The sequence below is a fragment of the Narcine bancroftii genome, chromosome 1, assembly GCF_036971445.1.
Source record: "Narcine bancroftii isolate sNarBan1 chromosome 1, sNarBan1.hap1, whole genome shotgun sequence".
NCBI lineage: Eukaryota > Metazoa > Chordata > Chondrichthyes > Torpediniformes > Narcinidae > Narcine > Narcine bancroftii.
In genome coordinates this window covers 294388685-294414573 of record NC_091469.1, presented here as the reverse complement: position 1 = coordinate 294414573, position 25889 = coordinate 294388685, and the positions used below count along the sequence as shown (strand labels likewise).

The 25889-nt window shown below is 40.3% G+C and overlaps 1 protein-coding gene across 10 annotated transcripts in view; it reads right to left on the bottom strand.

Moving 5' to 3' along the window:
- The window catches only part of nav2a (neuron navigator 2a), a 411462-nt gene that overhangs the window by 86757 nt on the left and 298816 nt on the right, over positions 1-25889 (bottom strand). For 7 of the 10 annotated variants that reach the window (XM_069904824.1, XM_069904838.1, XM_069904846.1 and 4 more), the window contains 3 exons: positions 23008-23701; positions 13194-13652; positions 4392-4436 (listed from right to left, as the gene is read on the bottom strand). In XM_069904824.1, coding sequence (XP_069760925.1) covers positions 4392-4436; positions 13194-13652; positions 23008-23701 — 1198 coding nt within the window. Of the gene's footprint in view, positions 1-4391; positions 4437-6114; positions 6162-9978; positions 10045-13193; positions 13653-23007; positions 23702-25889 lie in introns of all 10 variants that reach the window. The other 3 variants (XM_069904830.1, XM_069904885.1, XM_069904879.1) reach the window with 2 other exon arrangements.

The window sequence follows — 25889 nt, the reverse complement described above, 5'->3', positions numbered from 1 at the left end:
CTGTATTACAGCTCATTATAATTCACATTATAATTTTACTAAGTAATGCAGAGTGGTATAAATGGTATTTATCAGAAAGGCCTCACATAAATATTTTTTAAAAGCACATTTCAATTTACAAACATTAATTAGAGATAACTGAATCAAAATTCTTTATCATATCACTGTCTAAAAAAATGTATTAGCCAAATGTCCATAGATATTAACCAATAAATTGCCATATTTTTAATTCTGCCTCCTGAAAGACTGCAAGAAACAAATTCTTTACTGAGTCTAAGAAGGAATCTCAGGTCATTTCTAATTGCTACTGTACCAAATAAATTCGGTATGGTACGAAAACATTTATTTTGGTGTTAAATACCATAAAGAAATTTAAATGTCAAGTGATATGTTTTGATATCTAAAGGACCTAATGAACTTGTCCACACCTCCAAGGTGTAATTTCATCTTTTGGCTGAGAGACTCAGCGAAGGATCCTTCTAATCCCTCAGCTAGATATAAGAGCACTTGTGAAAATGTTTCAAAGAGCAGAGGCACTGGTTCATATGTGAAGCAGATTGAGGAGCAGGTTACTTTTTTTCATTTAAAAAAAAATTAAACATTCAGCGATGTAACAGGCCATTTTGGCACCCCATTAACCTACAGCCCCAGTACATTTTGAATGAGGCGAGGGAACCGGAAACCCCGGGGGGAAACCCACACAGACATGGTGGGAAGAACATACAAATTCCTTACAGACAGGGCGGGATTCAAACCCAAGTGTTGCGTTAATTGCTATGCCAACCGTGCTGCCCTTTACGTTCAAATGGTCTGACTAGTTTCCAACATACCAACACTTATTGTACTCCAGAAAGCACAGTATTGATTTTGGAGTGTTCAGAGGTTCATGAAAGGTGCTTTCTTTTGATCCATAAACTGGTCATCTACTCTCCTCACCTCTTTGAGGTGGAACAGAGAAGGAACAAAGGATTTTATCATATCAAGATCACTTTATTAAAAGGACAAAGGAGAGCTGGAGAAGAGGGAGGAAGAAACGGCAAACATAACATGGTAAATTTAGACAGTTTTGTCACGTTCACCCTGGGCAGGACAGAAGATCTGCTTATATAGTATGATTCTTGTAAAATCCTGGCCTCGTGTACATCTCTGTCAGATTAGCAGTGTTCCATTAGTTGCTAAGGACATTGCACTGGGACTCCATCCTTCAGCACCTCCACTCTCCACCACTCTTAAACAAACTCTTCAAAGCTGTTAATTTCACCAAGCTTCTGATTCCTTTATCTTTGTATCTTCTTAAGTCACTTGTTCAAATTTGGATTCTTTTATCACAACATATGTGCTGTAACAAACTCAAAGTTCTAACAAACATACAAAATAATAATGCAGGTACACACAATTGCTTTAGATGTTGGCACATGCAACATGCATCCTTGAATACGCACAGTCACAGTATAATGTGCCCCAGTGTCGCTCATGAACAAGTTAATTAATTTAACATCTTGGTGCCTGAAAATTCACTTGTTAGACTGAGGTGCTTCATTTGAAGAGGTTATTGCCACAGATTAAGGTTGTTTCATCATGCAGGCAAGATTTTTTTTTAAAGATTACCTTAGAAAACTTTTGAGTACTTTAAAATTTGGAGTAAGGATAATGGTGAGGACATAAAATTTCTCATTAAATCTGCTGCTAATTCAAAAACACATTCAAGAGATGATAACACACATTTCCCGTGCCGATATTGGGCCCTCTGACTCAGTCCCTGCGAACAATGCTTGAATGTAGATTTGCAATGAGGGCCAGAATTATGAATGAACTAAAGTGACAATCAGCCCAAACTCCCTGCCTCAGCCTAAACCCAGAAAAATGTATTGACATTTAGATCAGTAACATCCACAGATGCATGGCAGCAACAAACGATGGCTTCAGGGTGGAAGACGTGGACATTTAGAACAGAAGCCGGTGAAGAAAGCTCACACATTTTAGCTTGCCCATCAACTGAGGCCATTTCTGGCTAGGCCATTCCAAGTTGCTCTGGGGGGGGGGGGGGAGAGAGTGGCCAGTTTGATGAGCTAAGACTTGACCGCATTGGTGCCGATCTGTGATCACAGGCCATCAAAATCAGGTGAAGGTGGTAGATTCCCGACTGAGCCAGAAGGCTTTTTAATGACATGGTCAATATTAGCTCTTGATTCCAGTTTTATTTTATAATATAATTTAAGTGCACCAATTGTCATCTGAACTTACATTTCTGAATGTTAAATCTGGAACTTAATCATTGCCTCACATGCTGCCCTATTTAGCTCTCAAATTAGACTTGGCTGGATTGTGGGATGAAAGCTCGTGTGTCTGCCTGATATGGAGACCTTTGGGAGGCAACAATGATATCCCCAAGGACCTTATTCCCTTCTATAAATACTTGGATCTCAAAACCGATTGTAAAATAATGATTGTATTGGAAAATTGCTTTAAAGTTATTTATGGGCAGGTTCTTGGAACCTTAAAAAAAAATGATTTATTGATGGCTTAAAAACATTAAGAAAATGCAATTTAAACAATTTAAATGAAGATGGCGGTGCTGCTACAGCTGTATTAACTTGAGTGATGCTGCTGGTGTAGACCTGGTACGAACTGGGAGAGGAGGTGAGTCTTCCAGTGCTTCTCTGTAGAGTTCTACTGCCCGGTCACTATGATAACTGCGTACAGGTTTAAACTGTCTGAAATATGGGGCCAGTGGTGTTTATTTAAATAATGACCAACCCATGGAGGTCTGTGTCCACGGTGGCGGCGCCCATGCTCGTCAGCAAGGACCACAAGGGTGGTGGGTACCTGGAGAATGCGACCCTGCCGAGAAGAAGCCCGGCAGAGGACCCGAGAGCTTAGGAGACCACAGCAGTGATCAGCAGCTGAAGTACACATCAGGTTGGCTGCTGCAGACTAGCTCACAGGAGCCAGGTGTCAGGACTATGGATTCATGGGGTGGGGGGGGGGTGTCAATGGTGAGCAGGGGTCCCTTAGGGCTTTGAAACCATGGGCTGAGGAGAATGATGTGGATGCCTGGAGCTTGGGTTCACTGCTGGAATAGAGAGGAGCAGGGGTGCAGGGCTGCCAGAGCTCACCAGAGAGCCGCTCGAGCACCTCCACAAAAAAAAGGCAAAATAAACAAGTGGGGAATTTTTTTAATTAGTGGGGAATTCAACAACGGCCGTATATTAAATGCAAGCAGGATCGGTGTCATGGCACCCCCCCAACCCCACCCGCTGAGCACTTTTTGTGACAGACAAGGAACCTGATTCTTCCACAACCGCTACACTCGTTTCCCTTCCTCGTCCCAGCATTCACTCTCAATTATGCAACGCCAAATACAACATGGCAGCCACCAAGGCTAGTTCTCGTGAGACCTCCTTGTCGCTGTTTATTTTGAAGCATTGGCCATCCCCGCCACCATTTTGTGGTGAGATCCGGCGCCTTAAAAAAAATTAGCGCTCCACCCCTGGGGAGGAGGCCACGTGGCGACGGGGGTTACGGGAGTGCAGGAAGCAGTGACGTCAGAGGAGGTGGTGGGGCCCTCACGGACACTAGATTTCTCTGTGGGGACTCTCTCCTGCTTCTCATTCTCTTCTTGGCAGGGAAGCAGGCTACTGGCGTCTCTGTGTGTGCCTTTACGTGCAAACGAAAATGAACAAATTTTGTGAATTATATTTATTAACAATAAAGGAACTTGAATCCATTGTGAATCAGGAGGCAGACCTAAATTCAAATTGAAAAAATGTATTCAACTTCTTGAAAATTGTTCAGTGGATCAAAGATAATACAGGCGTTCACACAGGATCTCTTCTTTCAAACCAATCGGGGGTTTGGGGCGGGGAGAATAAACTAAAAGTCAGGAAAGTTACACTGAAATATAATTTTTTTGCTGTTTTATGCACAAGCTACTTCTTTGATTACTGATTGAGTACAAATTGCCCCTCTGGAAAAATAATGAGGTAGAGCTGTTGCACTACTGAATTTTTATCCTTTGTTACCATTGCACTGGAAAGAGCTTCAGGCAACGAGGAGTTAATTGATGGTAAGAAAGCTTATCAGCGCCCAGGCCTCCATACAAGCCACCTCAGCCATGCCAGTAAAAGCACCTCTGATCATGCTCACAAAACAAACATTGGGTAAAGCAAAAAAAAAGCGCAGCAGCTTGAAGCATGTTCCAAAATCCAGCCTGGGAGAGAGCACAATTAAAGCAAAAAGGCAAAATGCAGATGATCAGAAAGCTCACATGGAAAAAAAAAACAGCTATATGTCACCCACACCAACAGCCATGAAAAAAAAACAAGGTGCTTAGTGTCACAGCCACAAGAGGGAAGTACCAATACCAATATCCATGAGGTAAGTACCAATACCTGAATCCTTTCTTAGGCAAGGTATTCCTATCAAGTTGTGGATCACTGTGGGAGAGTGAGAAGAAAGCTAAGTACAAAATAGGATGTTAATTATGTTAATTGTACTTTAGTACGACATAGAAAAAAATGTAGAAACTTTATAACCTCTTGGACATATAAGTACATTATTTGTTCATCAATTGAATGTCCCATATGCTATGAGAAAACAAAATGGTAACGAGAAGTTATCATTTTAAATATACCTAAGAATGAAGTGCATGCTGCAAATTTTCTAGTGCAGTAAAACCTCTGTTATCCAGAATTCAAGCGAACAGCAGCCTCAAACCACCGGCAAAAAAAAGGCGGTGAAATAAATAATTTTTTTGCTTGCATGGCATTAACTAAAAAAAATTAAATACACATTGAAAATTTTAAAAATAAATGTGCTCTGATGTAACACATGAACCTCTGGTGAAGATGGGAACAAATATTCAGCCGGCGGAGTGCCTTGGTTGTGCTTTGTTCATAGCAGCTGTTTGAATAAGGTTTGAATAATAAAATGTCACCCAGGATGAAACTCGCCATTTGGGGTAACTCTTAAAGTGTCTCCTTATCTTTGCTTAGCAGGAGTCTTTATTAATATATTATTAAGTATATTAGTAAGACTTTATCTTTAAATTGGGGGAAGAGGTTAATTATGATGCTATTGTTCATCTTTCGAGTGGCTCCGTGGAGGGGGAGGAACCTGCAGATGCAGTGACGGTTAAACGTTTTCAAAGAATGTGACTGAAAATTAAGTAAAATGCTTTAAAGTTTATATATTTATGCAAGGGAAGTTTGTTCAGTGTAAATATATTAAGGTTTTTTTTTTAAAAACTGTTTATTCTTAATGCAGTTAGGCATTGTAAAATGAATCTCAAGCAACCGGAAAGCTCTCTTATCCAGCATCTATCAATCCCTGTAGTGCTGGAATATCAGGGGTTTTACTGTATTTCAGAGATATTTTTTTTTCAACTGGTCACTGGCCGCAGACTAAAAACATAGAAATCCTTAAAAAAGACCCCAAAATTTCCCTGATTAGCAATGAAATTATTTTCATCTATTATTAACAAAGTGTAAATGACAGATGCTCTGGTCAATATCATATGGTTCGTTTCCTGGTGTAATTCGTTGAATTGACGCAATGCATTTTATTTGCAGTGTTGCTCAAGATAATTTAACACCATGTTAAGGTAAATATACACGCAGCACTTACTGGGCATTTACTTAAACGAATTGACATTTTCAAAGGAATAACAGAGATCGTGGTCAATGTAAACATCATTACTAAGCCACTTCTGTGGTTAAGGGAATGGTTTAAAATATAACATTTGAAATGTATTGTTGCATTTATGAAGTAACAATGATCCAAATGCGAATTTAATGGTCTAGTTCATCAATTAGGCTTCATAATTAGACCTGTGGTGATTTTTATTATGTCAGCCACTGAATATGGTTTCTAAAGCATTTGTTGAAAGAGGTTTTGCTCATAATAGCCATTACATATCCATTAAGGACCCAGGACAACTCTGCTACCAAAAGGATTCCATCTGACTGCTCTGAGGAAACCTTGTTTTTTAATTTTGAAAGATCCAGCGACAAACTTCTTCTAATAATGGGCATTGGATCAAATCTAATATTCCTGATTGATCTTTATGTCTGAAATTATTTGGGCTTTGAAATGTTTCTAACAGGAAAGATCAATTGATGTCACTGTGGCATAAATAGGACACCATCAACATAGACATGGAACTGATGCAAATAAATATCGGCAAGTCACGGCGAACAATTCTGCATGAGAAAATGTTAGTGCTGCTCGATACGTGTACAATTCACACTTTATTTACAAGTCAGTCATCCAAGACTAAATATTTTTAAAATTGATGAAAAGGAAGTGCAGCTTTCTCAATTAAATGCAAACCAAAATAGTGAATAATATTTCAAAAATAGCACCTGTTTACTTCTGAATGTTCAAATGTCACGGTGACAGGGAAGCATATAAAATTAAAGAGTCCTATCACAATTGAAAAGTAAGTCGTAAACATTTTTCTTTGCCCAACTGCAGTAGAGTGCAGTGTCTATTAAAAAGTGCATGTCATTATAATTACATCATTCTCTGCTGGCATCACATGAATTAACAAGCCTACAGCTCTATTAGTTCATCCTTCTCCTCAAACAATGAACATGGTAACTCAGGCACTCAAAGGGATCTTCCAAACTTTCAAAGCAATAGAAAATAATCTCCTGAGGGCTGTGGAAAAAAAGGGGGATTATGAATAACAAAAAAAAACTAAGTAGGAATTTTAAGATGTTGTTAGCTTTGAAGCTTTGAAGCTTTAAGCCAAGAACAGTGAGCATCTTGGTCAACATGTCAAGAATTGTTAATGGCATTTAGAAGCAACTTTTTCTAACTGTAGCTGTGCTGATGTTCCATCGCTTGTGCACAAGGGGCAATAATTTATCAGGAGGAAACACAAAGTTGGAGTGAAGAGAGAAAAAAAGTGAGGACAGAAATCAAGAATCAAAACGCAAAAGCACAGTCAAGCAAGTCTCTATTTGGGTGGGGGGGGATCATTGTTGGCATTTTGGGTGTCAAGGAAAGAGATGAGGAAAACAATTTAAACAGAGGACCCAAGCAAATAAAGGGGAAAAACATGTTCTTGTCCAAAGGTTAACAATTCTTGGCATTTATTTCTGATTGGGAGTGGTGAACATTCCATGGCGCAGTGACAATACAATGTACCTCTCCACTGAAATCAACGCCTTGGAGAAGGGCATGTCAGCACAACTTCATAGAACCAATCCTGAATTTCTCGGCTTCTCTGTTCAACTTTTAGTTCAAATGCAGTGAATGTATTCCTTCCGTGTCATGAACCTTCAACACTGAAAGAATCCAGCCTTCAACTTGTCCTCAAGAGAACTGAATATAGTTCGCACGCTGATTTTGACTGTGCACCAGAATATTTCGATGGCAATTGCAACGACATGCGTAATTGTATCCACTCAGTAGCACACCACTGTGATATGTTATTAACCAAAGCCTTGAATGCCATTGCACCATGTATCAAGGATCACCTGAGATTAATCATTATTAATAGGAAGTATTGTGAGGAACACGCGAATTCTATTTTAATTCCCGATATTCTTTTTGAAATTTTTCAACTTTAAAAGATCAGAAGGAATTTATTATTTGGTGAGCCGTCCAGGGCATATTTTGAATGAAGGGTATTATCCTACTCTCCCCCCCCCACCTCTACTGTATCCCCAACAATTTCATTTCATTGACCCCTTCCTGTTGCTGTTTTCCCTCTTTCCTGAATTCATTCATCCATTCTGTGTCATATCTTCATGGATCAGTAATACTCAAGTCTTGTTTTTCAGTGTTTTATGATGCAGGTGAACAGCTGAGAGTGTTCTCGATAAGAGGCAATGGGTAAGAGGGGGAAACAGAAGATCTTGTTGATTTTACACAGAAGTGCTGGAGAAATTCAGCAGGGCCTGCAGCATCCATAGGAGGCAAAGATACGTCACCAATGTTTCAGGCCTGAGCCCTTTGTCAAGGTATGAGCAAAAAGCAGGTCGGCGCCTGAATAAAAAAAAGTAGAGGGAGGAAGGAAGAAGGGCTGGTGAAGGAACACAGGCCAATGGCACCTGTCACTATGATCACATGAAATGCTACTCTCCCACCCACACCTCCTCCCTCTAAACCATTTGGCTCTCCAAGCAGCCCTACAAGTGAATCTGCAGTGGTCATCTAGTGGCCTCCGCTACATCAGAGAGACTGGACGCAGGGTAGGGATTCACTGCACTGAGCAGATGTTGGCAGTAGGTCAGTGCAAGTGACAATGAACAGTGGAGATTGGGCTGCGTTTTGAAATGGGGTACCGCTATGACATCCCCACTATTACAGCGGCACCCCATTTCAATTCGCAGCCCCATCCCCACTGTTCATTGTCTCGTGCACTGACCTACTGCGACCATCTACAAATTGGAAGAACACCACCGTCTGGTCAGCTTAATATCAGCCTCTCCAGTTTCTCTTTGGACCCTCCCACCATTCTCTCTCTCTTTTTCCCTCTCCCTCTGTCTCCTTTTGCCCAGCTCTGCATTCTGAGAACTGATCCCTTCCCTAATAAAAATCTCAGCTTTTCTCTCCCGCCTTCCTATCCACGTCTACCTACGGCCTCTTAGCAGTTGGCCTGTACTTGCCGCCTGCATCTTCTTTCCTCCTCTCCCACCTTTTCATTCAGGTGTTTGCCTGTTTTTGTGCTCGTTCTTTGACGAAGGGCTCAGACCCAAAACCTTGGTTCTAAAGTTTTTCCTCCTCTGGGTGCTGCTGAGTTCCTCAGCACTTTTGTGTATTAATTGCAATCACAGCATCTGCAGACTTTACTGATTCACCCTCTCCTGTTGATTTTGTTATGGGCTAAATTATTAGACTTGCAGGGTTTGCCTTTATTTCCATTTTGAAGGAAGCCAGATTGGTGGGGCTGTCTTGATGATTGTTTAGGCAGCTATCATCCAAATAGCTGTTTCTTGGCTGAAAGTGTGCCACTTGGAAGTGCAGTTAGTCCCATGAGCATTTGATGACTTGTCACCACGTCATTCAGCGAACCAGGCTTACCAAGATGTTCGGCATGACTAGACATTTCTTGGGGTTTGTTGAAGCTTGGTGGCCAATGGTAATATTTACATTAATACCTCAGCGGCACCCTTAGTGGTTCTCAGGCCAAGTGTGTGGCAAACGATTAAAAGACACGAGCAGGTTGTAATTTTCAAAAGCATTTTAAAAAATTATTTAACGATTTTTTTTCAAACTCCTCGTTCCCTCCAGGTGATTGACAACGAGATCCAATGACATCACCCCCCCCACCCCAAACAAGGATGCAGATGAGAAGCATCACCAAGGGGTGATCCACATCAAACACTTGTGAAACCAAAGTTGGGACATTTTGTACAGAGGTGATGACTGTGTTGCAAAAATAGTAGTGTGGAGTTGGGAGTTAGGCAAGCCTAAGCCTGTCAGTAGTCAGCAATCAGAAGATATCGGGGATGCAGACTATTGGGGAATTATGGGTAAACATCCAATCAGTCAATCCAGGCCCTTATCGTTGATCCAGGTGAAAAACTACAAATTGACTAGGGATTGGAACAACGGACACGCTTTTTGCCTTAACCTCTATCATACTGGACTGGAGGTTTATGTAAAATATGTATTATAGCACCAAGTAAGTTCAACTCAGGCTATAAGGATCATTTTTGTAGAAAGGTTCCTCTCTTCTTTCCACATAAATATTGCAGAATTTAAGATCTATTTGAAAGTTAACAGTCTCTTTGGGAAATATCTGAAATACCATACATCTCAAAATTTCAAAGGATCAATGTGAGGTTCGAATAGTTCAGGACCAAACAATTTAATTTTAAAAATTGCATTCAGAGACACAAGTTAATTTTAAAAATTGCATTCAGAGAAAAATTTGTCCAGAAGTTCATTATACTCCCAGATGATCCTTGAGGACAGGGATGCCTTTGATTGAATTAATTATCTGATTCAGACTGAGAGCATTACCTGTCTTGTTTCCTTGGTAAGGTATTTCTGTTGAATTTGGGGCTAGCAGTTGGGGAAGAGAGAGGGCTACAGCCGAAATCGAAGAGTACAGAGAAAAACAAAGAGAGAAAAGACAGATTAGCACTTGGATAAGGAAGGTGTGAGAAAAAAAATCTAATGTTAGCAGCTCTGAAAAATAAGTTCATCTACTATGACAGCAAAATTAGATGCTTGGTTCATTTAAATTTCCATCAACACAAGTTTTAGAACAAGTAAGACAAAAATAAATCTGTAAATGAATGAAAATTTATTGTGGGAAAGAACAATGCAAATATAGAAACAAATTGTTCAAAGGGAGAAATATGACATATGGATCTTATTGAGCTAATGATCAGTCAGAGAGTTTCTCATTTATTGCCTCATACGTGGAAGCTGTAGCTTTTTGCATCAAGGTGTGCCAGGAACACAATGTTCATGGGAATTCTAGAATGTGGGTACTTGATGGAAACACAGATTTGGCCTGGCTAAAGACATACATCAAGAAAGGCAGTTTGGAGTCACAGTGATGTGGTCAGAAGGGGGAAAGAGTTGGACTTGATATCATACAAGCAATGGCAATGGTTTGTCATTACATGGAGGGGTGATGTCAGGCCACACTGGAGCAAGGTGCGCGTTGGTGGATCCGTACGGCCTGACAATACTGCACAGGCACGCAGGAGATTGTCAGAACATGTGGTGCAGAGGGAGGCCTTAATTTCCTTGCCAATCCCTTCTTGATAATTTTCTGCCTAGGCAGAAGTGCATCTGTGAGTACAACATTAGTTACCAAATTCTTGCTTTATTGGAGCAGTAGTGAGTGGAAGAATAAAAGAGGCAGCCCAAAAGTAATCACACACTTCAGACTGGTGAATTCTGTCCATGGCCGAAGTAGTATCAACAAGCTCTGTTAAACACTGGGAGCCTGGTCGAACTCTGGACACAGCCCAGAAGTAACATCATGCCAATGCAATTAGCAATTTTAACATCAATTTCCTTAGGAACCCACATATTTGTGTTTAAATTTTTGTTTTTAATTCTTGATATGCAACCAAGCTGATAATGAAAATTACGGTAAAGTTTTTTAAAGCTATATTATTTTATTACATATTTTCTTTCAACCTAGGCCACTTGGCTCATTTCCCCACTTGCATTGCACCAGTCTCATGTCCTTACTAATTCCTGTGTAAACCTAATCCCTCTCACCTGTCCCTCGTTCTCTGCTTTCCACTTACTCCAATGGCAATTGACAGTAGTCAATTTACCTCCAGTCTGTCTCTGCACTTCCCAGGAGATAGATGAAGCATTTATGTGGTCACAGCAAGAAAGACAGGCAACATCTGGGATCAGAATCAAACCCAGGTTCGTGGAGGTACATAGGAGCAGCACGAACTGAGAACAATGAACACTTCAGCACAGTACAGGCCCTTCGGCCCTGAATGTAATGCTGAAACTGCTGCCGTCTTGATTTCTATGTGGTTGCTCATTTAGTTGAAATCAAACTGTTGGTAACTTCAGCAAATTAACTAAGGGAATTTCGTTGAAAAATTTTACGTGGGAGAATATTTTGTTCCAGATGGGAACACATGTGAAGTGTGTAGCTGAAGATTCCCCGGCCATGCTAAACTGTGCACTCTGCTACCAAAATTCAATTCAAGAATAAGTTTCCAAGCAGTGATAAGATAAGGAAATGTTTATGTGACATTTCATTCATTTGATTTATGACTGCAATTGATAGAAACAGACTGTAAAATCATAGTATATTCAGGAGATTCAACCCTCTGGAATAGTTCACCTCATTTAGAACCTAATCAAGAGAGACTTAATCAGATAGAGGCCTGTCTTGGAAAGGATCATGAAACATCCCATGGTGATTCAACCAGCAGGTTTCACTCTGACCAACGATTTGTCATTCCCAAAATCTCCATCACTAGACTAGCAGTGTGTGAGAGCAATGAAGATATTCTTTCTCTGCTGCTTTGTCTCATTTGGAAGTTGAGTTTCATGTGATTGGATACCCATAATTGACTTTTGACACATTCTGTCTGCAAGGGATAAAATTCCAGACCAAGACCTGATCTGAAGATTAATAATTAATTGCAAAAAGTACAGACAAAACTTTAGGTTTGTTTTTTTAGACATGCAGCACGGTAAAAGGCCATTTTTGGCCCACAAATCGGTGCCACCCAATTTACACCCCATTAACCTACACCCCTGACACATTTTGAACAGTGGGAGGAAACCAGAACCTCCGGAGAAAACCCACACAGACTTGGGAAGAACGTACAAACTTCTTAAAGACAGTGTGGGATTCAAAACCTGGTCCCGATCACTGGTGCTGTAAAGGCGTTGCGCTAACCACTACACCAACCATCGTTCGTCTTCTGTTTCATTCATCGAGGACAGAAGCCCTGTCCATTCCACTTGCTTCCAAACTGTGAGACATCTATTCACTCTCACAGTGACTGATATGTTCAAGAATTATTATTACGAGCTCAGAATATCATTGTGCACACAAAAGGTCAAAAGCTCAAGATAAACCCATACAGTAAAACCCCTGTTGTTTGGAATTCAAGCAACCGGCAGCCTCAAGCAGCCACCAAAAAGCGTGGAAAATAAATAAGTAAAAAATACATAAGTTTAAAATTGGTGCATTTCACTGTTAGTTCACCAATCATACAATCTCAAGCAACTGGAAAATACACTTATCCGGCATCCACCAATCCCCATAGGTGCTGGATACCAGGGTTTTTACTGTATGTCGTATTACAGTGATATTTTGATCTCACTGGTAGGAATTTTGGTCAATACTGCCGACTCTGTGCTTTCACAAGTTGCTGTACAATACTAAATGATTTAACTGATCTTTTGGATGGGACCTATAACTAACGCCAAATGGACTGAACCAATTTAGCTTAGAACATAGAAATCTACAGCACAATACAGCCCCTTTGGCCCACAGTGCTGTGCTGAACTAATAGCCTACTCTGACAACTGCCTCGAATTTCCCCACTGCATACCTTTCCGTTTTTCTCAATTGCACGTACCAACAATGGCAACCTACCGTAAACTTTTGTCCCACATTTTACCAGCTTTTTTTTATTTGAATGACATAATCACAACAGCATTCATTAAATGAAATCCCTGGAGAAATTAGCAGCCAATAGAAATGTACAACGTGACAGTGCTTCACTTCCTACCTCTCCGGCAAAGTTGTCTTCACGCTGTTGGTCCTCGCAAACGAAGCAAGTGAATCATCTTTGGAGGAAGGGATCAAGCCCCCAGTTGAGTTGTGATGACTGATCCCACCTCCGCTGCCAAGAGACACGTCAATGGATTCACAGCTGGTGTGCAGACTGTTTATTGACTGGTAACCTGGGCCTTCCTTGCTAATGGTGGAGGAGCTGGTTAGACTGGTGCCCCAGGGTGTGCCATTGGAATGAAGTGAGGCTGGACTGGAAGCCAGGGGGGACTGTATCATGTCTGTGGTCTTGTTATAAAGTGGGCTGCTTCCTCCACTACCTAAACATGAGGGGGGAGATTCCAGGCTACCCTGCTGGCTCATGGAGGCATGGGGATTAGAAATGACTGTAGAGTTCTTCATGTTTTCAGCTGTTGTGACAGGCGATTGCTTCGCACTTGGCTTGACCCCGAACAGTCTGTCGAACAGAAATGCAAAAGACTTTAAGTGGTATCTTTAATTTCAACAACAATACACTATTGTTTCTCAAGAACAAATAGCTGGAGGCATGGCAAGGGTGGAAAAAAATCAGTTTACCAAATGACACCAGCTGAAAAGTGCCTATGTAGAATTTGACATTTTCCAAACCTGCCCTTTGTTAAAAATGATTAAATACTCTCTTTTCTCAAAGACATGCTCGTTTTCTCTGACGTCTAGACAGAACATAATACCTAATCCTCTCGATCCATTATTATTTTAAAGAAGTGGTGACAGATGAAGTGAAGGTCTTTTCATCAAGGTAATTTAACTGAGATAATGGTACAAGTGTTAAATTAATCCACAAATGCATAAAGGATTTTTTTTAATCGTTTTTATCTTTGCCTTAGACTGTAGCATACAGTACATCACATGTGGAATCTTGATTAAGGATTGTGGTTGAAGTCAATTTTTGGAAAGGTTGGCTTTATCGTTGTAAGATAAAGGAAGCATTATGTAATTTCAGTCTTTCATTTCTGGGGAAATGTCTTTATTCCAAAAAGGTGTAAAACATAAATTCATATAGTGCCCTGAAGCATTCAAAATTGTCAAGAGGTTTGACAGGATCATTGCAAGGATGTTATTTCCTTGGATGGTGTGTCTTCATCTAATGGGGACTGGGAAGGCTCACAGATGAGAAAATCATGTGCAAGTTCAGTCACTAAGTTGAATCCAAGACGATAGGAAATTTTGAGGATTTTAAAGCAATTAAGATGTAAAAGCACATGTAAAGAATGTAGTGCTTGGTTAAAAGATCGGTCATGAAAATATCATGAAAAGATAAATATATAAACGATAAAAAGAAAATAAGCAGTTTTGAGGGACTAAATGACTAACCCCTGCAACTATTTCTGATGTTCATTCATGACTTGAGCTCAACCTTCAACACCAGAGCCCCAAATAAACTCATGGACATATTGTAGATAATCTCTTGACATGCAGACTACAATGAATGAGGATTGATTAGATTTCAGATTTATTATTGCAGTACATCACATACAACCTTGAGATTCCATTCTCCCCCATACAGTGATCAATGATACCTCCTCTGCCACGGCATGGTTTGTGTAGCGGTTGGCACAATGCTATTACACCGCCAGTCGACTTGGGTTCAAATCCAGTGCTGCCTCCAAGGAGTTTGTCAATTTTTCATATGTCTGTGAGGGTTTCCTCTGCACACTCTGGGTTCCTCCCATCCTCCAAAAATGTACAGGGGATTGTCAGTTTGTTGGTGTAATTGGGCAGCGCGGGTTCATGGGCCGAATGAACCTGTTACTATGCTGTATCTCTAAATTAAATTAAAACCTCAACAATGGCACCCCAAAAGCTTGCACACTCAGCCCCTTACTATAACCCCAATACACTCATGACTAAATACTGGTCTAATTCCATTTTTAAGTTTGCAGATGACACCACCATCATAGACTGGATGTCAAACAATGGCAAGATGGAGTGAAGGAATGGCATTGAGAGCCTAGAGGCAGGGTAAGGACAACAGCTTCTCCCTCAATGACAGAGAGACCAAGGAGCTGGTCTTCGACTTCAGAAAATGGAGAGGAGCACATGCCCCGCTTGTATTGATGGTAATGAGGTGGAGATTACAAACAGCTTTAAGTGCTTTGGCATAAATATCACAAACAATTCACCCTGGTTCAAATACTTTGATGCTAAGGCCAAGAAAGTGCATTTTAATGCCTCTAATTCCTCAGAAATCCAAGGAAATTTGGCATGACCCCAATGTCTTTCTCCAATTGTTTTCAGATGCATCGCAGAAAGTATCGTGTCAGCTTGGTACAGGAACTGCTCTGCGCAATATCTGTGGTGGTACGACCACCAGCCTACTGCAGGGGGCGATCTCTGTACCTGCAGGAATACCACCTAAGGGCTGACTCCATCTGGCCGGCTGTCAATCAGCTGACCCGAATATAGACCTGAGCCATTCGCACAGGAGCCACTGAAGCATGAACTGCTGTTCATTTTACCTGAACCAAAGCCAGTTGAGCAGTCTTCTGAGTTTTGTGCTTGCTTGCTACTACCTCAGCCCACCACAAAACCTCAAAAAACTGCAAAGAATTGTGGACTGAATGTCAAAATAATATATTTTACATCCCTTATGGCAAGACGTGTAATACGACTTGGGTAGAAGGCTGTTGCTCATGGTCAATGGTGATGTGAAATTATGAGAAAATCCGATGCTCTGTAACTGATGCGAACATGAATTTTCAAAATACGTGGGACCATTTGTGAACTATTTTCAGAATTTCTAGGAACACCAACAAGTTCCATGATAACTTTATGTCCTTTTTTTCGCACTTTCTTTCTCTGAAGCAGAGTATTAATCTTCTTGCCACACAACTCCGGTCTAGGTAGTGGGGATAGATGTATATTATAATAAAATATTTCATACTGTTCTTTCATTCAGTGTTTAGATGTGATGAGCAGGTGTGCAGTGCTAATTTTTTTGGTGCCAGAGCTCCTGAAAAACGGTGACAAGGAGGTGCCCGGAGCAGCCTCATTGAGGTGCTGGAGCACTGCTCTGGTGTGCTCTGCACCCTTGGTGATTAGTAATATGGGGACTGATTATAATAGCTTTGTATCAAGTGTTATGTTAATTTCTGTATTTATTATATATGCCATATACACTATGTGCTTACGTTTTATTATTATAAAATCAATAAAAAGATTGTAAGAGAGAGAATTTTGACGTCACCTCAGGTCATCTCACAAACCAGCTCCTCTTATAGTGCCTTGGAAAGCAGCCAACAGGTCATACCCTCTCCTACTTGTTGAGCAGGAGATGCATGAATTTGAAAACACACACCACCAGATTCAAGGGGAGCTTTTTTTCTCTGCATTCATCAGATGCTTGAACTGATCTCTCCATTGTTAAGGATGATCTCTTGATCCCACAAACATTGTTGCCTTTGCATTGTGTTACCTCGACCGTCTCTCAGTCATCTTATTGTTTTATCCTTGCACCATCTCTTAGACTTAGGATGGGCGGTCCGCACAGACTCACTCTCTCCAAAGGACCTCTTTTTGCTTCTCTTTTTCTTATTGTTAGGGGCATCGGACAATGCCCATGACGATTCTTTTATTTGCCTTACTGCAGACAAATGTCGAAGTATATCACGTAAATTACATTTTTATGTATTATTACGTGACAATAAAAGGAACCTGGAACTTCCCTGGATAGCATGCAAAACAAATATTTTCACTTTGCACACAATGCAATAAAAATTTCAATTCAATTCCAAAGGGCTTTGCAACTAATGAAATACTCTTGAAGCCCAATCATTGATATGATAGGAAACCCAGTTTTTAATCCATGCTCAGCCAGTTCCCACAAACAGCTAAAGGACAACAAGCAAATAACTGAAATCAAAGTCATTTTAATTGTAAACGTTTTAGTGAATATTCTTAAATTCTTGGAAGACGTGCTGTACTTGAGTTGAAGGGTGCAGAAAAGATTGAAGAGGATATTGTGCCTGGAACGGAAGATGGCTGAGTTGTAAACAGGGGACCCCAGACATACCTTATGGAGGTATATTAAAGGACATAGATAAATTCACTGCCTAATTCCCAGGGAGGGGCTTTTTCATGGTAGGGGGGGCCAGTTTGGCCAATGACTGCTTCTAATCCTTAAATGCAAGCATAAAATTGAGACAACTCTCAAAATCGGGACAAAACATTGGTGGAGAATGGTCAGTTTTTTTTTCAAAGAGGCAAAATGAAAATTGACGAAACAAATGTAAAAATATGAGAAAATATAGAATGACCGCATAATGGAAGCGGATGAGACACTGCACAAAGTGAACAGGTAGCTCAGAAAAATATCTGCAGATTCACAGTCAAAATAAGTGCAACATCTGAATGAAAAACATGAGACAATGGTAATGAATGGAAGAGCTGGACTATATTAATATTAAATAGTGATTCAATATTATTCCTTCCATGTGCACTGAAGATATTAAATGACAAATATTTATGTGGCAATATTGAAGGTCGGTAAGGGTAATTTTCATCATGAAGACATTTAGAATCAGTCTTACTTTCAAAATGATTTAAAATCAGTGATCAAATTACTCTTCTTAATTACTTGCACTGTACTTTCCCATCAGGACTTTGACCGATGACAGCTTGTTAGGCATTTTGGTGCTGGGATTATAGTTAAGAAACAAATCCCAGGGGCTGATTTTTTTTTTAATTCCCTTTGGATTTGAATTTGAATTTCTCACATCAGTGGCTCCATACCTCTTCCAAGCATACCTTGTGAGTTCAAATAATACTTAATTGTTCATTCATCTGTTTGGAGAAGAAATTCATCATTTGTCGCATGTACAAAATGCATAATCTAATAAAAAAAATTGGTGTTGAATTCTGTTTGGAGTCGATGGAACTGTATTTTAAAAATTCAACATGCATTTTGCAAGATCACATGATATAGGAGCAGAAGGATGCCCACGGCTCATCAAGTCTTCTCCACCATTCTTCTAATCATGAGCTGATCTATCCTCCCACTCAGTAAAAACACACCAAAATGCTGGAGGTACTCAGCTGATCTTGCAGTGTCCATAGGAGACTGATCTTTAACTCTGATGGACCAGCAAGACTGGTGCAGCATTTTGGTGTATTTTTTAACAACAATCACATCATCTGCAGATTTCTGTGTTTCAATCATCCTCCCACTCCCTGTAACCTTTAAAGTCCTGACTAATCAAATACCTGTCAATCTCTGCCTTAAATACATCCAACTGCCTCAATTCCAAAGCCTGTGGCAAAAAATTCCACAGACTCATTACCCTCTGGCAAAAGAAATTTTCCGCATCTGTTTTAAATTGACGCCTCTTTATCCTTAAGTTATGCCCTCTTGTCCTCCGGACAGCCATTCTCAACCATTCTTTTCCTATGGCCCCCTGAAGACTCTGCTCAAAATTTATGAGCCCCTCCCTGTGAAGCAGGCATGTTTAGTTGGTTTCTTCCATCCTTCTCTCCAACGGATTTACATAAATTTTTTAAAAATATTTTATGATTTCATATGGACCGGAGTTACATGGCTTTCAATAAATGCATGCTATTTCCATTTGATGCCATTGTTTATTATCCAGGATTTGTGTGTGCAGGCTCCTCCAAACAGATCTCACTAGTTGTTTGTCCACAGGTTGAAGGCTCAGTCAGATGGGAATGCACGTTTCCTTTACAACACCTTTTCAACTATATGCTTCCTGTCATTTTCAGGTGAAAAGATGTTCCACAACCCACCCCCACTGATTCTTTGTCACTAATATGAAATGCACATCTTATCCTTCTCATTGTGGAATGAAGTTCATTATTATGCACAGAAGTGCAATGTAAAATGAAAGTCTTCCTGATGCAGCTCCTCAGTACATGAAACATCCAACACATAACAATGTAGAAGAGGAAAAGATCATTAGAAAAAAAGATATTTAAGTAAATAGTGGGAGGGAAGAAGGAAGGAAGAGAAAGGATGGAAGGATGGTTGGTTGGTTGGCTTGGTTTGACCCCAGCAGTGAACCATTGGAGTCGGGGCCAGCATGTGCACAAAGGAGCATGTGGGAGTTTAAATATAGCTTCCCCCGCGTGAGGGGTCAGTTGGAGATCCGAAGAGGGTGAATTCGGTGTCAACAATTTCTGTTCACCGTTAAAAAAGCATTTAATAACACTGAACAATGTTTAAGTATCCTTTAAGCATCGTTAAAGAAAGTTAAGCATCCTAAAAGAACATTAAAGATTGTTGAAGATCATTAAGATGTTGAATTTTGGTGATCGACATTAAATATCATTAAATACCGTTAATATTTTGTTATTTTGAATCAACTACTTATAATGTTACTTAAAGACTTTATAGAACAATAAAGAGGAAGATAACAAGTTTCATGTGTTATAAATAAAGGATCTAAATACAAAAAGAAAGAAAGCAAGCAAAGTAAAAGATTATAAATACAGTTTTCATTGTTAAAGACTAAGCTGAGTCAGACATTGATTTCTGCTGAGGGAAGCAAACCATTCTTTTTCCTCGTCGCAACTTCTCATTATTATATGCGCAACTTCTCATTATTATATGCCCCAATTAAATGTTCTCTCATCCTCCTGGGTTTTGAAGGAAGATCCCCAATTAAGCTCATCTTGCCTTTAACTAAATTTCTCCAGCTCTGCCATCATTTAAAAAAATGTCTTCTGCATCATCTCCAGTGATCTGTTGCCACTCCTGCAGCATGGCAACAGAACATAATGCAAAAATCTGGCCTCATTAGTGCTTCATACATTTCAAGCAATATCTCCTGATTCTTATATTCTTTGTCTCCTTATTGAGGAACGTATCCAAATGCTAGCTTGATATTTTTTTCTCTACTTGTCCTGCAGTCGACAAGTGTCACTGGATTAAATCATGGAATTCCCTCCCAAATACAAACCCACAGTTTGTGGACTGCAGTGATTCAAGCAAAGGCAATTAGGGTCAAGTAAATAATTGCTGGCTCAGCCTGTAAAGCCCACATTCTTTGAATGAATTTAAAAAAAATCTGTGGACCTGGACCAAAATCCTTCTGATCCTTGACCATTCTCAGTATCCTTCCATTGATTGTCTATTCTCTTGCTTTGTTTGCCATCCCCAAACGTATGTATCCTTGTGTCTCTCTGAAATTAATTTTATTTTGCACAAAGCAACCAGGGATCACATAGAATTTCACTTATAGTCAAGCTGAACTCAAAGGTAGACTATCAAGATGCTGTAGACAGAATTCATCATGTTTCTTTTCAAATTTGGGAGTTTAAATTTGCATGATGCATTGAATTCTGCAAGTTCCAACTCTTCCCCCCCCCCACTGAGGAGTCACAAGTAAAATGATCAGAAAAGATGACGCTCTCATCTATCAAGAATACGCATTATTCACAAGCCTTCAAACTTACGGGCACATCATTGGAATTTTGGCCATCGCGCGTGTCCATCTGCAAATCACATATACCACTTGCTCACTGAACATAACAGATGGAGTTCAGACAGGTAAGAGACAACTCTCCTGCTTTAAAGATTGGATGAGGAATTGGGTCAGATCCAAATTCAATCTGCACTAGGTTGCAAATGCTATTCTTTCAATTAAAAATTAATTGTCAAAGTATACTTTTACATTTTAAATTCACTGAAATTAAATCTTGAAGCAGTAAGTTTTCATCTTTGTGGGTTTTAATTTAGATTCTTTAACTTAGGTTAGTAAATAATTTCAAATTTATAGTATTGGGACTCTAAAAGACAATGTTAAATAGAGCACCTTTTCATTTTTGGAACCCTATTGAGGAAATATATACAGCCATAGCCATCACATGGTGTTAGTAGTATCCGCACACTCCACTCCATTTCAGATATGGGTTGCACTCAAGTTGATGCAACTAATTTGTAAAGCAGAATACAAGACACAGTCAGGCTATATCAGAGATTAAGTCCAAGGAACCCAGAGAAATTTCTAACATTATCTGTTAACAAAAATAGCACCAACACTTCAATCAAATTGCAATCTAGTTACCTGACCAAATTACCCTGGTTTAACAAACATTTTTTTAAGGAAAATGCAGCCTGTTACACCAACTTGATACTTCAATATAATGAAACAGTCAGTGGAATGTTATCATACAAAATTTAACCCTTTGGACTCTGGCCATTTTTAACCTAAAGGGACGAACTACAAGGACTACCAACAAGCACACATACTCTGTGTCCTCATTTTCCAGGACTGATTTTATACCTGACCTGGACCTGTACCTATATCTGTAGTTGGATCCAGTCTGGAGTACACATAAACAGGGACATGGTGTCCAAGGAGTTAACTTTCAGTCACATATGAAGTGTTTTCTTTAAATATCACCAAAAGCTAAATTTAGATGAATGATCCTCAAGATTGATCTGCTGAATGTAAACAACCTATTCTTCGCCAAATTGATTCACTCTTTGCAATGAAATCATGAGCACGAGTTCAAAGAATTCCTGAGCCTGCTTGTCTTTTCTTTCCCCTCCTCCTGTCCCGTAGGTCCAATTCTTCCACCCACCCAGTATCCCTCCTCCCCCTCATTGCTGATGTTCCCTTCCTCCTTTCTCCACCTATCATCTCCTGGCTTTGCTACCCACCCCCCCCCCCCCCCAACTCTTTTGTTCGGACACTTGCCGGCATTTTCTCCTACATTGATGAAGGGTTTAAGCCCGAAATGTTGGTTCTGTGTCCTTACCTTTGCTACATAAAGGACACTGACCTGCTGAGCTTCTCCAGCATTTTGTGTTTTTTTTTACTTCAACCACAGTGTCTGGAGATTTTTGTGATTTATTTCAAAGAATGAGTTCAGTTTCTATCGAATTATGTTTTCAAAATATAGGAGTTATATTAATATTTATAGATGGTTACATTATTGCAACAAGATGGTATTTTTTTCCGGTATTGTCTGCATGAGCTTGGACCAGGCACTAACCATAGACTGCACAAACAATGAGAAGCTGGAGGATTTCACAGGATCCAGTACCATCCACAGGCGGAAATGGTCAGTTATTGAGGGAAAGGCTCCTGATTCTTCCTGAAACCACTGCCCCTTTGCTCAAGATTCCAGCATCTGTCATTTTAGTCTTCACTCCATCGAGGACAAATCTGCAAGAGGTGGTGTCTGAAGAAAGTAGCCTCTATCCTCAAGGACCTCCACCACCCAGGCCATGCCCTCTTCACTCTGCTACCATTGGGGAAAAGATACAGGAGATTGAAGACAAGCACTCAGCAGCAAAAAGACTGCTCCTTCCCCTCTGCCATCAGAACAATGAACTATCGACATGACCTCACTTTGTCTTTTTCTTGAATTATTTTTATTTATTTTGTAATGTGGCTTATGTAAATGTTCACACTGTGATGCTGCCCCAAAACAACACATTTCATGACATGTTCATAACAATAAATTCTGATTCTGACTGACCATACATTGGTTGCATACGTGACAAGAAAGAGCAAACATATTTCCTTGTATCAGTTATGCCATCTCACCCTGAATTGTACTTAGATGGAACTGAAATGTGCCAAGGAGCTGCTGGACAGCCCAGTTAAGGCTGCCAGCATTTAGAACATAGAACAATGGAGCACAGTACAGGCCTTTTGGCCCACAATATTGTGGGGACCTTTCCTCCCACATAACTCTCCACTTTAAATTCATCCATATGCTTGACAGATGAAACCATGTAAATAACAAAATAAAAGCAAATGGAACTTATTGCATACATACACAAGTTCACACCATGAAATATTACTTGCCTGCGTAAGGTGGGGGAAGCTATGTCAGGATATTTTGATCCTTGTTGTCGAGTACTCTGAGAGCTATTCGTTGCCATCTGTGAAGAATTTGCTTTGACTGAGTTTGATGAAGTCACGCTCTCTGTGTCAGTCAATACACCCTTCTCTTTATCAGTCTGGTTCGGTAATGGAGGCACCGTGTTGCCCGAGGCCATCTTGGATGGCTCTTTCAGCTTTGAAACGGGAAGACCTACCGATTTACTGCTGATATTAGAATCTATGCTGCTGGTACTAGATCGGTTCCCAGTCCCCCGGCTATTTGATTTGCTGGGTCGAGGCAGACTTCGGTACTGCAAGTTTGTGCGTGCATTCAGGATCAGGTAGTTCTCCTCTGTGTTCTGGGAGCCATCTACACTGGCTTTCCGACTGGATGCTCGGCCTACAAGGCCTGATGACTTAGGGATCTTGCCGAGGGTTGCAGACCCACTGGTGATTGTGGCCCCGCTTGCCGTTATCATGGTGATACCTCCCGAAGAGCCTCCATGCTTCTTGAAACCAAACGTGTTCGTCCCTCCAGTTGAGCGTGCAGCACTGGAAGGAGGTTTCTTCCCTTCATCTCCACTGCTGCGGCCCACATCTGAAGGAGACCGATGGACGTTTGTGGACTTCGGAGATAACCTGCCCTTTTCCGACACCTTCGCGTCGTCAGTTTTTGCTGCAAAAAAAACACACAAAACTTCAGTGCAGAAATACATCAATATCAGAGTAAAATTCTTCTTCAGATAATGTCACATTTCTTCTGAGTATCGTTTTTCACTAAATTATTCACTTTGACTTGGGGTTCCTGTATATTTGTGAGTGCCTATTTGATTTCCACACCAGACAACACTGGAACAACGATTCCCTTAACCCCCCCCCCCCCAAAACTAGGGGATTTTTTCTTGTAAAATACACAAGAACTCAGCAAAAGCAAGCCTGATAAACATTCAAAGGGTTCCATGAAAGTCTCGGGAAGTCGATGAGAATGTGTGGAAAACCAAAATTAAGATTAGTGTAAACGGGTGAGGTATCACCTTGATAACGGCAAGCAGGGCCACAATCATCAGTAGGTCTGCAATGTTCATTCTCTGTGTGCCACCTTTCTGTGCATCCAGCATGAAACAAAAGCCTTGAGTGTGGATTGGTTGCCTATTGCATGTCAGTGTGTTCCAGTCAGGTCAAGCATCTGCTTGAACCATTTAACATTATGGCTTCCCATCCCCACCCAATTCTACCAGTTTTAAAGTTTTCTTTTATCCCCAACCAGCTTCTCCTTATTTTCTTTTCTGATCACAAGATAAAGGAACAGAAATAGGCCATTTGGTCCATCGAGTCTGCTCCACAAATCCACCTTGAGCTAAACTGTTCTCAGGTCTAGCTCAAATTCCGGCCTCAAAAGTGAAGTTTGCATAACTGGACATCCTTGGGTCACGACACTTAAGAACCAAATGAACACGTGCATCCATACAAACCCCAATATTAAAAACCACATCCATCCTATAATTTTATGATTTAAAAAAACCAACTCAGAAGTAAAATGTAGCAGCTTACTCAATTTAAGCTTCATTTTCTAAAGATTCTAAACCAGCGGACTCAAGACCGACAACAACCCACATGCTCAAATAATTTCCAGGGGGCTTGACGTAATGATCTGAATAACCAAATATGAGCTTTGTATGCTGTTGTATCAGGCAGACAACAGAAGGCAAAGCCTTCATTAAGACTTAGATCAGTGCGTTTTGCTGAAAGGATCTTGCCTAAAACATTGACAATTTTTTTTTCTCCCCACTGATGCTGCTCAACCTGTTTCCTCCAGCAAACTGAAGCATCTGGCTATCTGCCTTCTCCTGTGGGAACACAAGACTACAAACTGGCTAGATAGTGGCATGTGTAGAAGCAAGTGAAATCGCTCACTGCAGTGGCACTGAGGATGAAACGTGGAAGGAAACAATAAATTATGCTGTGTTAGCCAATAAATACCGTATTATTAAAAGTTCATTTTTATTGCAATACGAAATACACCTTTCTGAAAGCAGAGAATATTTATCAAAATCTTGAATGACCGTGAAATCACATAATTCAATTTATGTTACATTCTACATCGAATTGTCCTCAGTGGCTCTCTTGTGAGTTAATTCACCCATTTTCTTTTGGGGCTGTTTGGTGCATTTATTGATGTGCCAGAAAGTAAGAGCGAAGCATTTAATTATGTGCTGTGCTTCTCAGAAGGTTTTTTTTTATGTTTGCGAAATATGATTTGCCATTAATGTAAAAACGTGTGTGCAAATACACACAATGGTGAACTTTAGTAAATGACAGTGACACCAATCGCATCATGATTCGAGAAATTAGATACATTTGCAGATGTTTGTGAAACGTCAGTGTTTGAAATCTTCCGAAATTGAGGGTAGTTCCTCGAGCCTCTATCTTGCTTGAACCTACGTCCACAGAAACAATCTGACAAGTGAAACAACAGATCATTAAAAGGGCTTAAATTCTCTGTGGTGGAACCTCATAATTGTTAATCTCGACTCAGCATTTCTTCTTTCCCATCACATTCCATGCCAACAATTGAATATAATTTTACAAAAACATTTAAATCGTCAGCTCATCTGGAATAAACCAATTTCTCTGAAGTAAATCTTCTCCCAAATTTAAACTCGACATCAACTCTGACTCCACAGAATCCACAGCAGTTTTCATTTAAATTTTAGATTGAGACATACAGCCACTTCAGCGACGAATTCGTGCCACCTTATTTACATCCAATTAATCTGCAGCCCCCGGTACACTCCGAATTATGGTAAGAAACTGGAGTCCCCAGGGAAAACCCATGAATGTATAAACTCCTTACAGGCAGTGTG